General features: G+C 31.4%; 1 protein-coding gene across 1 annotated transcript in view; it reads left to right on the forward strand.

The window, feature by feature from the left end:
• The first annotated feature begins 1,510 nt into the window (after positions 1 to 1,510).
• Positions 1,511 to 13,604, forward strand: part of LOC147068015 (uncharacterized) — a 100,830-nt gene continuing 88,736 nt past the window's right edge. Inside the window, exon 1 of the mRNA XM_085952677.1 lies at positions 1,511 to 1,952. Coding sequence (XP_085808803.1) covers positions 1,511 to 1,952 — 442 coding nt within the window. The remainder of the gene's footprint in view (positions 1,953 to 13,604) is intronic.

Here is a 13,604-nt window from a genome sequence, read left to right on the forward strand (position 1 = left end):
TACTTAATCGGTATTATTTGAAAGTAGAACATTGTTATGCTATTATGTTTTCTTAAAGCTTTAATAACATTAACTCTATATTAATGATAAGAAAATAAATAAATAGCTTTAAGCTTATAGATATAAAAATGCAAATACATTAGTTAAGTGATGAACTATGGAAATAAGATATAATTGAACATTTAAAAAATTACATGTAGGTACATGATGAAATAGCTATTAGAAACGGATTTATCCACATAGGATGAATTGAAAACTTACTATATTAATATTATTCGTAGGTAGTACCTATTGTAGAAGCAAACCAACACACGCATAAAATCAACTATTACAAAAATGTGAGTTTAGTTTCTACAAAGGTAGTGAGTGTTTGTGTGTAGTAACTAATCTCAAACATTGCTCATTCAAAACGACACTAGAGTAATCAAATAATAAATCGAAAAGCTTTCCAATTTTTATTAAAAAAGGGGCGTTACAGGCCAAGGCAACCAGAAAACGCAAACTCAATTAAAAGTTATCGCGCCGTTTCCGGCAGGAAAATATTGCGAGGAAAAAACTGTCATCGAACTAGCGAAAAAGTTTCGCGTCAGTCGACGGGGGAAAGGGGGTGCTTCGTTTCCGCCGTCCCCCGCGTCGCTTTCCATTTAAAAATTGTATCCCCACCCCTTCGACGGGGAAAAAACTTTTCATTCACTGAAAAAAAGTGTGGCAAGGCCACGGGGTACATTTTTACGTGACGGCGTGTCAAGTGGCGGTCTCCTAGCAACGGACCGCCGCGCGTCGCGATGCCGCACCGAGAGGCGTCCATACGTGCGTGGACACTTTTCCGACGTGCTCGGACAATAATATTATTGCAGCGCGTGCACGGTTGACGGTCAGTCGTGCTTGCATTATTGCATTAAGGTGGTGGCTCGGGAAGAAGTCACGAACGCTTGACCTTCTCGTACAGTTAGGTACAATACTTAAGGAGATTATTTTGTAAACCAATAGTAAGTTGTTAAAAAACATTTTGAGATTTTAGGAGTGATTGTACAAAAAGAATTTTGTTATCCGTATAAATCTGATAAAAAAAACTTGTTTAAATACGTTCATCAGAATATAGTGTTAAATTTGAAAATATCTTAACATTAATCATTATGAATTCTTTTTTTTACAGTGAAATCAAAGTAATAAAAATATAATAAAGATATTTATTACACATAATAATTAATACCTAATTCAACCATAAAAATGACACTAATAGAACATATTATTCTTAAAAAATAATCAGTGAAGTAGATACGTTATGTCTTACAATGTGATGATTATTTTGTGAATAATTAATATACAAATTTTAATACCTACATAAAAAACAAAACAAAAATGATAGTTACAAATTTATTTTAAACGGATGTGATTAAACATATATTTTAAGACTTATAAGAAAACAAGTGACGGAGCAACATCCGCGAGATTTGTAATGATAATCAGGATATATTGGAAGACCGAAGAGTGAAGTAAAGGTTGCTTTATGTGCACCACGCAGAGGTCGAAGTCGGGTGGGAAGATGCATCTCACGACTAATAACAATTCGACGGGGAGCGGCGCCGCAGGAGCCGGCTCTCCCGACGGGGCCACAACCCTCCTTCAAGAAACCTACACTAAAATGACGTCAGATATACTGGCGGAAAGAACACTGGGGGACTTCCTATCCGAGCATCCCGGAGAACTTGTGAGGACGGGAAGTCCCCATTTCGTCTGCACAGTGCTTCCGCCGCATTGGCGGTCAAATAAGACGCTTCCGGTGGCGTTTAAAGTGGTCGCACTCGGTGACGTTGGTGATGGAACTGTTGTGACGGTACGAGCTGGTAATGATGAGAATTACTGTGCTGAGCTGAGAAATTCTACCGCCGTTATGAAGAATCAGGTCGCCAAGTTTAACGACTTGCGATTTGTGGGGAGGAGTGGAAGAGGTGAGTACCTACAGAATTCACCCTTTATTATAATATAGAGTATATTAATATTTTGAATACTGATTCACAAAAGCGTACTAAAATTTGAAGCAACAATTTAACAAAATATTGGGTATTTTAGTTTATGTAGGTATATATTATCGAATCACATACTAAAAGTAGGAAATAAAATATTTAAAAAAATATGGTTATTTTCTTAATTACTATATTTTTACTATTGGATTATATTCGTTATCAATTTTATAATTATTTAGTTAAGTATTATAAAATGAAACACTCAGTAATTTTAAGTACAAAATATACTCACACATATCCTACTAAGTAAAACAGTCTTTTAAATTAATTTAAAACATATTTTAAATATTTTTAAAAACTAATTCACGAAATACCTATTAAATATATATAATACTTGTATTGGTAATTCAATATTAGACCGGATAAAATTCAATAGATCCAAATTTAAAAAAAAAATGCCACTACCTATATTATAATGAATCAGGTTTGTATTTTTAATAAAAAATAATTACCTACTTAGTATTTATTCCATATTATAATTGAATCTACGGAAAGACTCGGATGTACTTATAATTAAGTTAGTAATGACACTTCGTAAAAAATTGTATATGAATAAAATTAAAAAAAAGGTTTCAAACAAAAATCATGCATAAAAGAGGTACCTACTTCACAATTTTTTTTTTTAATTAATGTTAATCACATAAGACAATTATATTTTTAACCGTAGTTTTATACCTATTAGGTCGATATCAGGATTATTTTGTAGTTATATAGGACACAAACTAAGTTCAATTTTATTATTGTTCCTTTTTTCAAAAATATTTACCTATTATCAGCTTAACACTTATGATATTGTATGTAGGTATATAAATTAAAATTAGGTATTAAATTAATTTCAATTATTACATTTTTCAGGTAAAATGAATATAGGTGTATTATCCTTTTTTTTGCGGAAATTAGGTGGTGTATGTAGCAAAAGATTTCGAATTAGACATTGAAGGAGATTAGCGGAAGTATAATGAGAATGACGTTGGTAACTAGAAATGATCAGGGTCCACTGAGGGCTATATAAATTATGCTATGAACGATAATGATGGTAAAAATGATACCATTCATTTGAGAATTATATTGTCAATAGAGTGATTTTAATAAGAACTGAATACAGAAGTAGGTATATATTATTATTAGGTAATACAACAATTAATTTCATTTCTTATAAACATATTGACAGATACATATAATAATATTATAAAGGTAAAGGAAAAAAATATATAGCATATACGGATATTAGATCACATTATTTAAAATATACCTAGCTACCAAAGCATAATATCAGTATGAAAAATATATGTATAATATTTATCAAATTTTGGTTGCGATATACTTATAAATTTTACCTGGTACTTACTACCACTAGGTTAAAACTAGGTGGAAAGCCTATTCCCTTGGATTTACGAAAAACATGTACCTATAGTATTGTTAATTATTAGAAATTTTATACGCTAACATCTACAATTCAGAAATATATGCCTCATATAAAAAAAAAAATGGCCTTAAGTCCTTCTATAATCATTTAATATTTACTACTGCCAAGCAAAATTTCTTGCATATGTGAAAGTATTATTTTCATAATTAATAATTAACAAAATCGTCCAAATGGTCTTGCGAAACATTTTAATACATTTTTTCTCGCTTTGCAAAACATTTGCTATTATTTTAAGCAACCACCATAAAATATAACATTCGCGTATAATTGAATTAATAAATAGTTTTTCAGTAAGTAAGTAAATGCGAATGATAGCAAATAAATTAATCTTTGTTTTGTTCATCTATAGTTTGACTTCAAAATATTATTTTTGAAATTGAAACTGCACAGACGATCTGTAGGTATGTATTAGGATTCAAAACTATTATTAATAATCTATGTAACGTAACTGCTCTATCAATTCGCTTTTGTCTAAAATAAAATGTTTTATATTAAGAGTTCAAAATAATGTAAATTCTTTTCTTTTTTCATTTGTATGAAAATTTGAACTCGTTATTACTATTTATAGAATAATATGTAAACAATATTGTAAATCCCTATAGGTAGGTATATGGTATTGGCTTAGTTTCAGAGTCGGGTGTCCTTATGACGTTTACTACAAGGTTATTTTAGAGCAAATCCAGAAGAAATTTCTTCGATGTCTGTTAATGCAAGATATGGTTTCCAATCCTAGTGTCTTAAAGAATTTGAATTTACATGCACCAGTCAATTACCTATGTGGTCGCAGCCATGATCTATTCTAGGTCAGAACCATTTCCTCGTGTCAAGCCTTCGGGCACCATTAGCGAGGGGTAAAGGACTAGTCAATACGCTCCCCAAAGACATTGACATTTTCAGTGACGTGCTATGTATTTTGTTTTCGAAATTTTATTTTTCTGTACTTATATTTTTTATATGTATTATGTATTTCTTCTTCTCTCTTGTGAGGGTAATATTTATTATAATGTAAATCTCATGTTGTGAACGCCTTGAATTTAGATTTACTATGTTCACAATGTTTTGTTTTCTTAAATAGATGATTAGATAAATATTATAGTTAAAGAGATATTCATTGTAGTAGGTATGGCATCATTTATGATTGACCTATCCAAAGTATGACATACATACTTACGCCAATGAGTTAACCATTATTGTATTAAAAGTTTAGTTTATTTCAATATCTCTATCACTAAAAATGTTTTAATTTTTAAATTATTTTCTACTTACAATTTCTTTTCAGAAAATTTAGAGACGATAAATTAATAGAATCAATAAATATTCAAAAGGTCATACAATCCTATACGCAGTAATTATGACAATAACGTTTTATTTTGGAATTGTGATTAAAACTTCAAATATTACATTGTAATGTGAAAATTATTTGTATTTGCCAATAATATTAATTTAGATAAATAATAGTAAATTTTATTAAAATCATAGATTGCATAGAGAATTACACGAGAAATTAATATATTTTTTAAACCATGTCCGATCTTAAGAAAATCATAATATGTACCTCCACTTAATTAATATATAGATACACAATAATAACAACAGCAGAGTAAAACAAAACAGTGAGAAAATGTGTAGAATTAAATGGTATAAGTACATGTACTTAAACAGATATTTATAAAACTTTTGATATCCTAGGTTTTCCCTAGTATTATTTAAGTTTATTAAAATATTTTCTTCAGTCCCCTGGATACCTCAAAAGTACCCAAAACAGCGACTACATTACCGCTTTGGATTTCTATGCTTATTCGCCATATCACTTAGTCAGTCAATGACACAGTCAAACAATAACCGATCCCAGCCACCGTCTTCATAGCAAAGAATCGTCAGGCTCCAAATATCTCGAAACCCAGGGAACACACAAAATAATTTGGTGAAAGACAGTCGGCCTTGTACTCAGCTAAAAGAGCTGCTGAACTTGGTGATTTAATTATTTTTTTCAGATGTGATGCCGCACGTGTATTCACCACAGTAGCATCCCAAACCATACATTTCCCTTCTCTCAATGGGACCATAGTAATACCATCAAGCCGCTTGCAATCTTGTCGACAGACACCAAGAGGCTCCTCATGGTGGAACGTCTGACGAAGCCAAAGATCGACAGATCATATCATTGATGCCAGAATGGCGACTAAGTCTCCCGCCACTTCTCTGGCATTAGATTGAAATAATTGTTTAAATGAAGCTATTTTTAATACTGGTGAGAATCTTGCACTTTGGATATATTTATTTTTTTAATGTATTTTCAGAGCCATTTGTATCAAAATGATTTCTACATGTTTAACCAAATTGTACATGAGTAGTTATATGGTTACTTTATATTGATAATGATATCGCATATTATATTAAACACAGTTTTACAGTAGCAGGTAAATTCCAGAGTATAGCCTCTTCCAGTCACCATTCCAGTATATTCTCTGCTAACCTCAAATCTGTAGTAGATAACATAATTTATTATAAAAGGTATATAAAGCTAAATGCATGATTTTTTAAGAACGAGAAAAAGGCAGTTATGTTTAATGATTAAAAAAATATCTATACGTGTATATCACAACTCAAATCAACACTAACTTTACATTAGGCGCTATTAATTCATGTTTGGAAAGTGTGCCCACATGATTTATTACGGAAATTGCAGGTTATGTTTTGACCTGCGTACAGGATATTATGTCGAATCGATATCATAATAATGACCCAAAAGACAAAACAGACGAAAGTAAACAAAACCCCCGGAAAATGTAACGCGGCCGGTTGCGGCAGGGGCAATTTCGGTTTTAGGGTCCCGAGGCGGTCCGCCGATAGTTAGAGGTTTCGGTCACCTCTCGGCCGCCAGACCCGGACTAGCATAGGTACAAGTCGGGTCAGTAGTTTCAGCCGGGTCGGTCATATCGCCGGGGCCATCTGCGGGCGGACAATGGGGCGGGGTAGGGACTCCAGCCGCACCGCCACGGTTAACCGAGCAAGCCGTCCGGCCGCATGCGGCTAGCGGCTGGACCTCGACGGTGTTTACCGCCGCCACTGAACTCGAGGGTTACCTGTGCCCTTCGCGTCTCAATAGCCTTCGCGGAGGTCTCTGCATGAGGAAAAACTTAAAGACTTTTCATCAAAAGCTGAATTGATTTTATAATTGTTTCTACTTATTAAGTGAGATGTAAACACAAATTTTAAATTTCTTCAACCGAGTTTATTTTTGACTACTGACTGAAAGATATATTGAAATAATTAATACATTTTTTTTACAGATAAATATGCATTTTATATTTTATTATATTAATGCATCAGTCCAGGCTGTATATATTTTAAAATTATTATGTATGTATCAAAGATTATTTAAAATCACATACCTATTTGGTACTTAAAATTATTGTGTCACTTAGCAAAATGTTATATAATTAATAATATAAACATTCTGTTCTCGATTGAAAATGCCTTAAGGTTGCTTCTCTGATTTTATATTTTTGCATAGCGTTATTATATTAAAATGTGTCATAAATCAATTTACTTCAAAGTTATATTAAAATGGTCTCTTTTATTTTCTTTCTTTAAAATTTCTTTTACAATATACTTATCTATATAATTATTGCCAATGGGATCTTCTAAACTTACCCATATCACTTTACTGCTGTTACTACAGTAAAAACAATTTTCCAGCGTTTTAATAATAATATGTGGACTCTTTTTATTCATCTATTTTACTAAATTGATTCCCCTAAGTTGTATCTTAGTCAGTTAGACAGCATTTAACACAGGTTGGCAACATTAGCACTTTGCTTCCCTTTTCAAGAAACTCAAAACTTTTTAGTGCCCTCCTTTCTTCCACTGTAAAACTTTTAGAAGTACGTAGTTGTCACTTTAAGTGCTCGTGTGAAATGACTATGACAACTTTCGGCAGAAGCACTTCATTTTTCTTTAATGAAGAGTATAGAGTTAATTATTTTTTTCCTTTTAAATTAATCACAATAAAAAATATACTATACTTAATTAAACTGTTTTTAGCATTCGTTATTGAATATGTATATTTAATTTTGAAAACCTCATTCTGCTTACATATTAGAGAAATAAAATAAGATGAAAAACAGAGCAGAATTTGAGTGCATCTATCAGATTACAGCCAATGTGATTTAACAATTAAGCAACAGCTATAATAATACTAATCATGCCAAAATAACAGCTATGCATCCCTGAAACATTGAATTTGGGATGGAATTAAATTAAGTGGAATATGTACTTTATTCCTAAACAATAATTGTGTTCCTTTCCATTTACGTAGTTAAGTTAAACGACAATAGTAATATAATGTCATATATAACTAGGAACGAATTAAAACTCTGTAGAATCCAGGGGTAATGAGAGTCTTTTTTCTAAATGGAAAGGGTTTTAAAAATAAATATTTTTTAATAAATAAATTCAGTGACGCTCCTAGGCAAAGTGCCGCCGTTAAGCAGGTTTAGAACTGCTACTGCTCTCAAAAGTTGTAATATTTATATTTGTTCTTTCATTCACCGCCCTTAATAATGTGCCGCCCATATGCAACAGATGATCTGTCTACCCCCACAGGACATCACTGAGTATATTGTATGTGAGTTCTTGATAATAAGTATCTGCTTAGATTTACACGGAACGGCGTCTGTTCAGTGATTCTTATGATACATCTTTATAAATTATTAACCGGTTCAAATTTGACAAATTTTTCTCTTTAGTCGGATTAATTATCACTGGACAAGTAAATCCGTAGTGCTACTTCCTTACCAAGAATTTTAAAATATTTAATTCTATGGAATTTATTAACTAATATGGCGTGAGAAATTGTTATTAAAAGCATCGTATACGTTGCTAAAATGAAATAAGTGCTGTCCAAAAACAATTTTATTTCCTGAGAAAAGGCATTAAAGGTTACTAACCGATACAAGTAGGAATTGCAATACCGGTATTCCAGTATTTATCAATACCGAAATATCGGTTTTAAAAATTTTAAATACCGGAATTTTCGGTATTAAGAAAGCACACTCGTTTACGTTTTTGAAAATGAATTATAAGTTATGTGCTGCTAAAATGCAAATATATTGAGTGAATCCAACAGAGGTGAAAAGATAATAAAACAAAATTCATCAAATATATTTATATAAGTAAGTAATAATTGTCGCGATGAATTATCATAATATTATTTCGAAATAGAAAATATCCGTGACAAAAATATCTATACATCTATAATAATAATTATTGAAGTCTACAAACGTTGAATTTAAGAAGCTTTTCCCCGCAGCCGGATTTATTTGCACTTGATGAACTTTTGCAGGCTTTAGTTAAAATTATCAATATATTCAAATTATTTGTAAAAAATTCACTAGTTCTACAATTATGATCAATACATATTTTTAAGTGTCAACATAATAAATGTAGGTATGTAGGTTTTTGCTACAAAATAATATTTTAATAGCTATATTTATTGATAAACACCAACTTCTGTTTTGTTAGTGTTTAAGAAATACCGGTATTAATACCGGTATCCAATAAGAAATACCGAACAACCGGTATTGGCATTTTCATTCGGTATTGTAATCCCTAGATACAAGGGTAGAATATATCATTACGAACAAGCATTAGCGTGCTGTATTATGATTGTTTGGAATTATTATATTTTCCAAAAAGCTTGTTGTACCCCTAGATCAGGGGAGGGCAAACTGCGGAAAAAAATTTTTTGCGGCCCGCCATCATTAATAAAATTGTACTTCTGATTACGAATAACTTTTTTTATATATTTTTTTAAAAAATATTGACACTGGATTAAAATTTGAAGAATTTGTTGTTTCGTTAATGTATTATCTCAGTACGTCTTCCTTGCGTCTCGTCTCACACTATGTAACCACTATTTTCTATGTTGAACATCGTGACACATTTAAATACTTTTAACTCTGCATTGCAAGGAAAAAAATATATGCCCACGATATGGTGAAGAGTTTGAATGGATTTCAATTAAAACTCAAGATGTTCCTTCGACAAATATCGAATAAGAACGTGGACCACTTTCCAACTTTGAAGTTGCTGAATATACCAGAATATAAATTTGAAGAATATGGTAAAATTATTAAAGCTCTGAATGACGATTTTTTACAAAGATTTGGTGACTTCCGAAAAATTGAGACAAGTTTAGCAACAGTACGCGATCCATTTTCAATAGATATTGATAGTGTACTGACAGAGCTACTACAACTTGAGATTATTGGTCTGCAGTGTGACACTGATTTAAGAGAATTGCATCGTCGTGAAGATATATCCAAATTTTACAATGCCCTTAATTCAGACAAATTCGAACAACTTAAAGATTATGCAAGAAAAATGTTCGTTGTCTTTGGATCAATCTATATATGTGAACAAACATTTTCGATCATGAACCTCAATAAAAATTCTTTACGATCAAATATCTCCGATGCCCATTTACAAGCAGTTTTGAAAATATCAACCACAAAATTAACATCTGAATTTGAAAAAATGTACAACACTTTCATTCTTCTCATAAATTTTTTTGTAATGTTTATTTTTCGTGATAATAAATAGTGTATATCTAAAAATGGTATTTTACTTGCGGCCCGCCGCTCATTTTGAATTCTTGAATTTGGCCCTCCATCCAAAAAGTTTGCCCGCCCCTGCCCTAGATCCTAGGACACTAAATACCACTACAATATTATATATTGAATTTCAGATATTTTAAGTATGAATATAAACCTACATTGAACATTATAGAATTTATTATATCACAATATTTAATTTTTGACTAATGTGAGTATATTTATTATTGGATGAAGTAAGTATCTACAAGATTACTATAATATCGTAGAGGCGTAGAGGTCAACTCGTAGGCAATCAGTGTCCTTTCGCCGTCGTAGGCCTGTCGTAGTAACACAGCGGGCGTGCATCTGACAGCTGTCAACATAATTATATACCACCGTACAGTTCACCTATCAAAGCCCAACTGATATCTGTGAGTAGGTACCTACTCAATTACTCCATCGATTACAACGTCGCCGTGCGGTCGCCAAGTCGAGATTTTGACAGGTGCTCGGATATTTCTGCAACTGGCGTATTATTAACCTGCAAGAAGGTGACAATGTCTTTGCCAAAAAGAAAATATCGACAAATTAAACTGAAATTGTTTGTCAACGATACAAGTATATTTTCATGCAACTCTGATTTTTAAAGCTTCGACAGAGCTAATATAAAAAAGATACACTGTTTATCTTAAGTAATAGTCATTACATAACCTCCAACTTATGAATATTCTTCTTTTTCGGTACTTCATGACTAAAGACCGTGACATGAATGATTTGGCCGTCTGATAGCCTACTCCACAGCTTGACTTCATCCCTCTCGGTATTTTCGGCACGCTAGTGCTGGGTTGGAGTTAACAGCATTCTTGATTTAATTATTATTCAAATTATATAATATGTAGTAGTCAAAAATATCGTAGACGCTCGCATATTTTAGTAGATATTGTCGTAGCAACCAAATTTCAATATACTGGAGTTGTTTTGTTTCTCTTTTATCCACATTTGTCTGATAAAGTCGATAACACAATTTAAAGCCAACTTATTTATCTGTTTTGTGCAGAAATGGTTTCAATGTATAACTCCTTTATAGTGTAGAAAAGTATTGGCCATGGTTGATAACCAACAAACAGTAAAGTTATATACTGGGCGGTTTAGTAACATCTGTAATGGGCAAATCTTGGTGATATCGATCAATAATTGCCACTCTACGATTTTCGATCCAAGTCTGACCATATTTAGATACCAAGGTAATGTAGAATATACATATATTTTGAAAACACTTTTGAGAAACTATATTAAAATTAATAGAAAAAATCTTTTTGAAAAAAGTTAGACAAAATAATAATCTTTAAATCGATAGCAGTTGTACATTACTATTATCTGTCATCACGTGTTTCTGAGGTTTTCCCAAGTTAGGTATGTTCAATGAAGAATATTAAATATAATGCGACACGACAGAATAGCTATGCACAAATAATATTATAAAATAAACTAAATTATTTCTTCAAATATATATTAGATGGATAGTTAATATTGCCAATATTAAGATACTAATTAGTGAGTTTTTGTAAGAATTTTAAACATCTCGTATTAGATAGTGAGAAGATTTATAATATATTAATTTTTATATTGTAATATATTTTTTAAATTATGTTTAGTTCGAACGTTATAGAGAACAAAAAAAAAATTGTAATAACTCAATATCATAAAATTTTGACATATCTTAGTTCACCTCTTAGTTACCTACTTATAAGAACCCGAATGACAATAAATGGCAAAAAAATTCCTATATAATTCATTTATTAAAGTGTCTTTATACTTGTAGACTTGTCAATAAAAAATCAATTTGAATATAACAAAGTTTATGTTAAGATTTAAAAAAAAAAATAAAGCTCTCCGTGTTTCGCGCTTCCTTGTGCGTAAAATTCCTTTCAAATGCCTACGCCTTCTCCTCAATAAATATAGAAGCATGTTTGTAGAATTCTTACGCAGAAGTACGCAGGCCCAAAGAAATTCTGAATACATTCTTCCATTTGAAGACAAAGCTTATACCAACCTAATATTAGTTATGTATATAGATGTAGACATTTAAACTATTTCGGTTCAGAATAAAAGTTTACATTTAAATCACGTAGGTTAGAAACTTACTATTTTCATGGCATACGAGATAACTATTGATATTTTAACATCATATTGTATCTTTTTCCTCGGTGTAGCATATGGGTAATCTGCGTTGTTTTTTTGTCTAAAAAATATCTGTATAATATAAACTATTAAGTAGATACATAATAATTAATTTATTATTCCTATCTAAGACGTAGTGCTACTAGCAACAGTTAGTAATGAAAATGATGAAACAAGTAATTAAAGAAAAAGGTACCCTAAAGAGTATTTTATTTAATCAATATCTAAAAACCACAGAGTTTCTTAATAATATAGAAATATGAAAGCTAGTCCCCATAGGGCATATACCAATACTTTGAAGTCATTTTTGCTCTAAGACTTAATGACAGTCAAATCATAAAACGCAACAAATACAAAGCCCGCCTGAATATTACCAATATTGAATGGGCGCTTTGTTTATGTGATAACTTTTAATGCACATTTTGATGCAGATGTAACTATTGAAAACAACATAATATAATATTAGGTACTCAACAGGTGTTTAAGTTTATCTCATATGTTTCCACACAAAAATTAAACTTCACTCAGAAGGCAACCCACTTCCCATTATTTTTGCGTTCCTTGCTAAAAACAAGAAAAATAAAAATAAAAATATGCTGCAGGTATTTAAAAAAAAATAACCTTTCAATAAAAAAAAACTTTTATAACGTGAGCATCCATTGAATGGTTTCAGTTAATTATTACTTATTTTTAATGGTTATTTTGTAGTGATGTACGTATGGAGGAATTTTGAGAAAATCATAGTATTTTTATTTGATTTAAAAATGTTGATTTTTCTATAAATTAAAAATGTGTTAAATTAAAAACAATTTTAGTTCCTAGCTTCACAAGTATATTAATAAACCAACCACGTATTACGATGTTTAAGGAAAATATTACCTACTTACTTATATTATTATATAACAATAATAAATTGTGCATTAATTCACTGCTCCTCTGAAAACTATCCTAATCTATTCAGGCGACTTGACTGAGAGAACAATAGAATCGCCTTTAACAGCAAATACCTTAGTCACCAGCGCATTTGCGACATTGTTGTCTTTGCGAATGATCCAGAACACCTGCTTACAGGAACTTACAAATGAAAGCCGCAAAGTAGGTTTAAAGATAAATGTCTCCAAGACAAAAATAATGATGAACTGCTTTGCAACTCTTTGCTCCTCATCAATGGCACTGAAATCAAGGACATCGAGTAAATAACTACGCCTATCTTGGACAACAAAGGTTAATTAGCGGTGAAACATATACGAGACGTGACGAGATTGCTTGAATAATTAAACTGGCATGCAGTGCATTTGGGCGTCTGAATATTATCTTCAAAATTGACCTTCCATTGTGTCTTAAGCGTACAGTGTTCAACCAATATGTGAT

Source organism: Rhyacophila brunnea, unplaced genomic scaffold (assembly GCF_057557595.1).
Source record: "Rhyacophila brunnea isolate RB1 unplaced genomic scaffold, BYU_Rbru_1.0 scaffold_3, whole genome shotgun sequence".
NCBI classification, from domain to species: domain Eukaryota; kingdom Metazoa; phylum Arthropoda; class Insecta; order Trichoptera; family Rhyacophilidae; genus Rhyacophila; species Rhyacophila brunnea.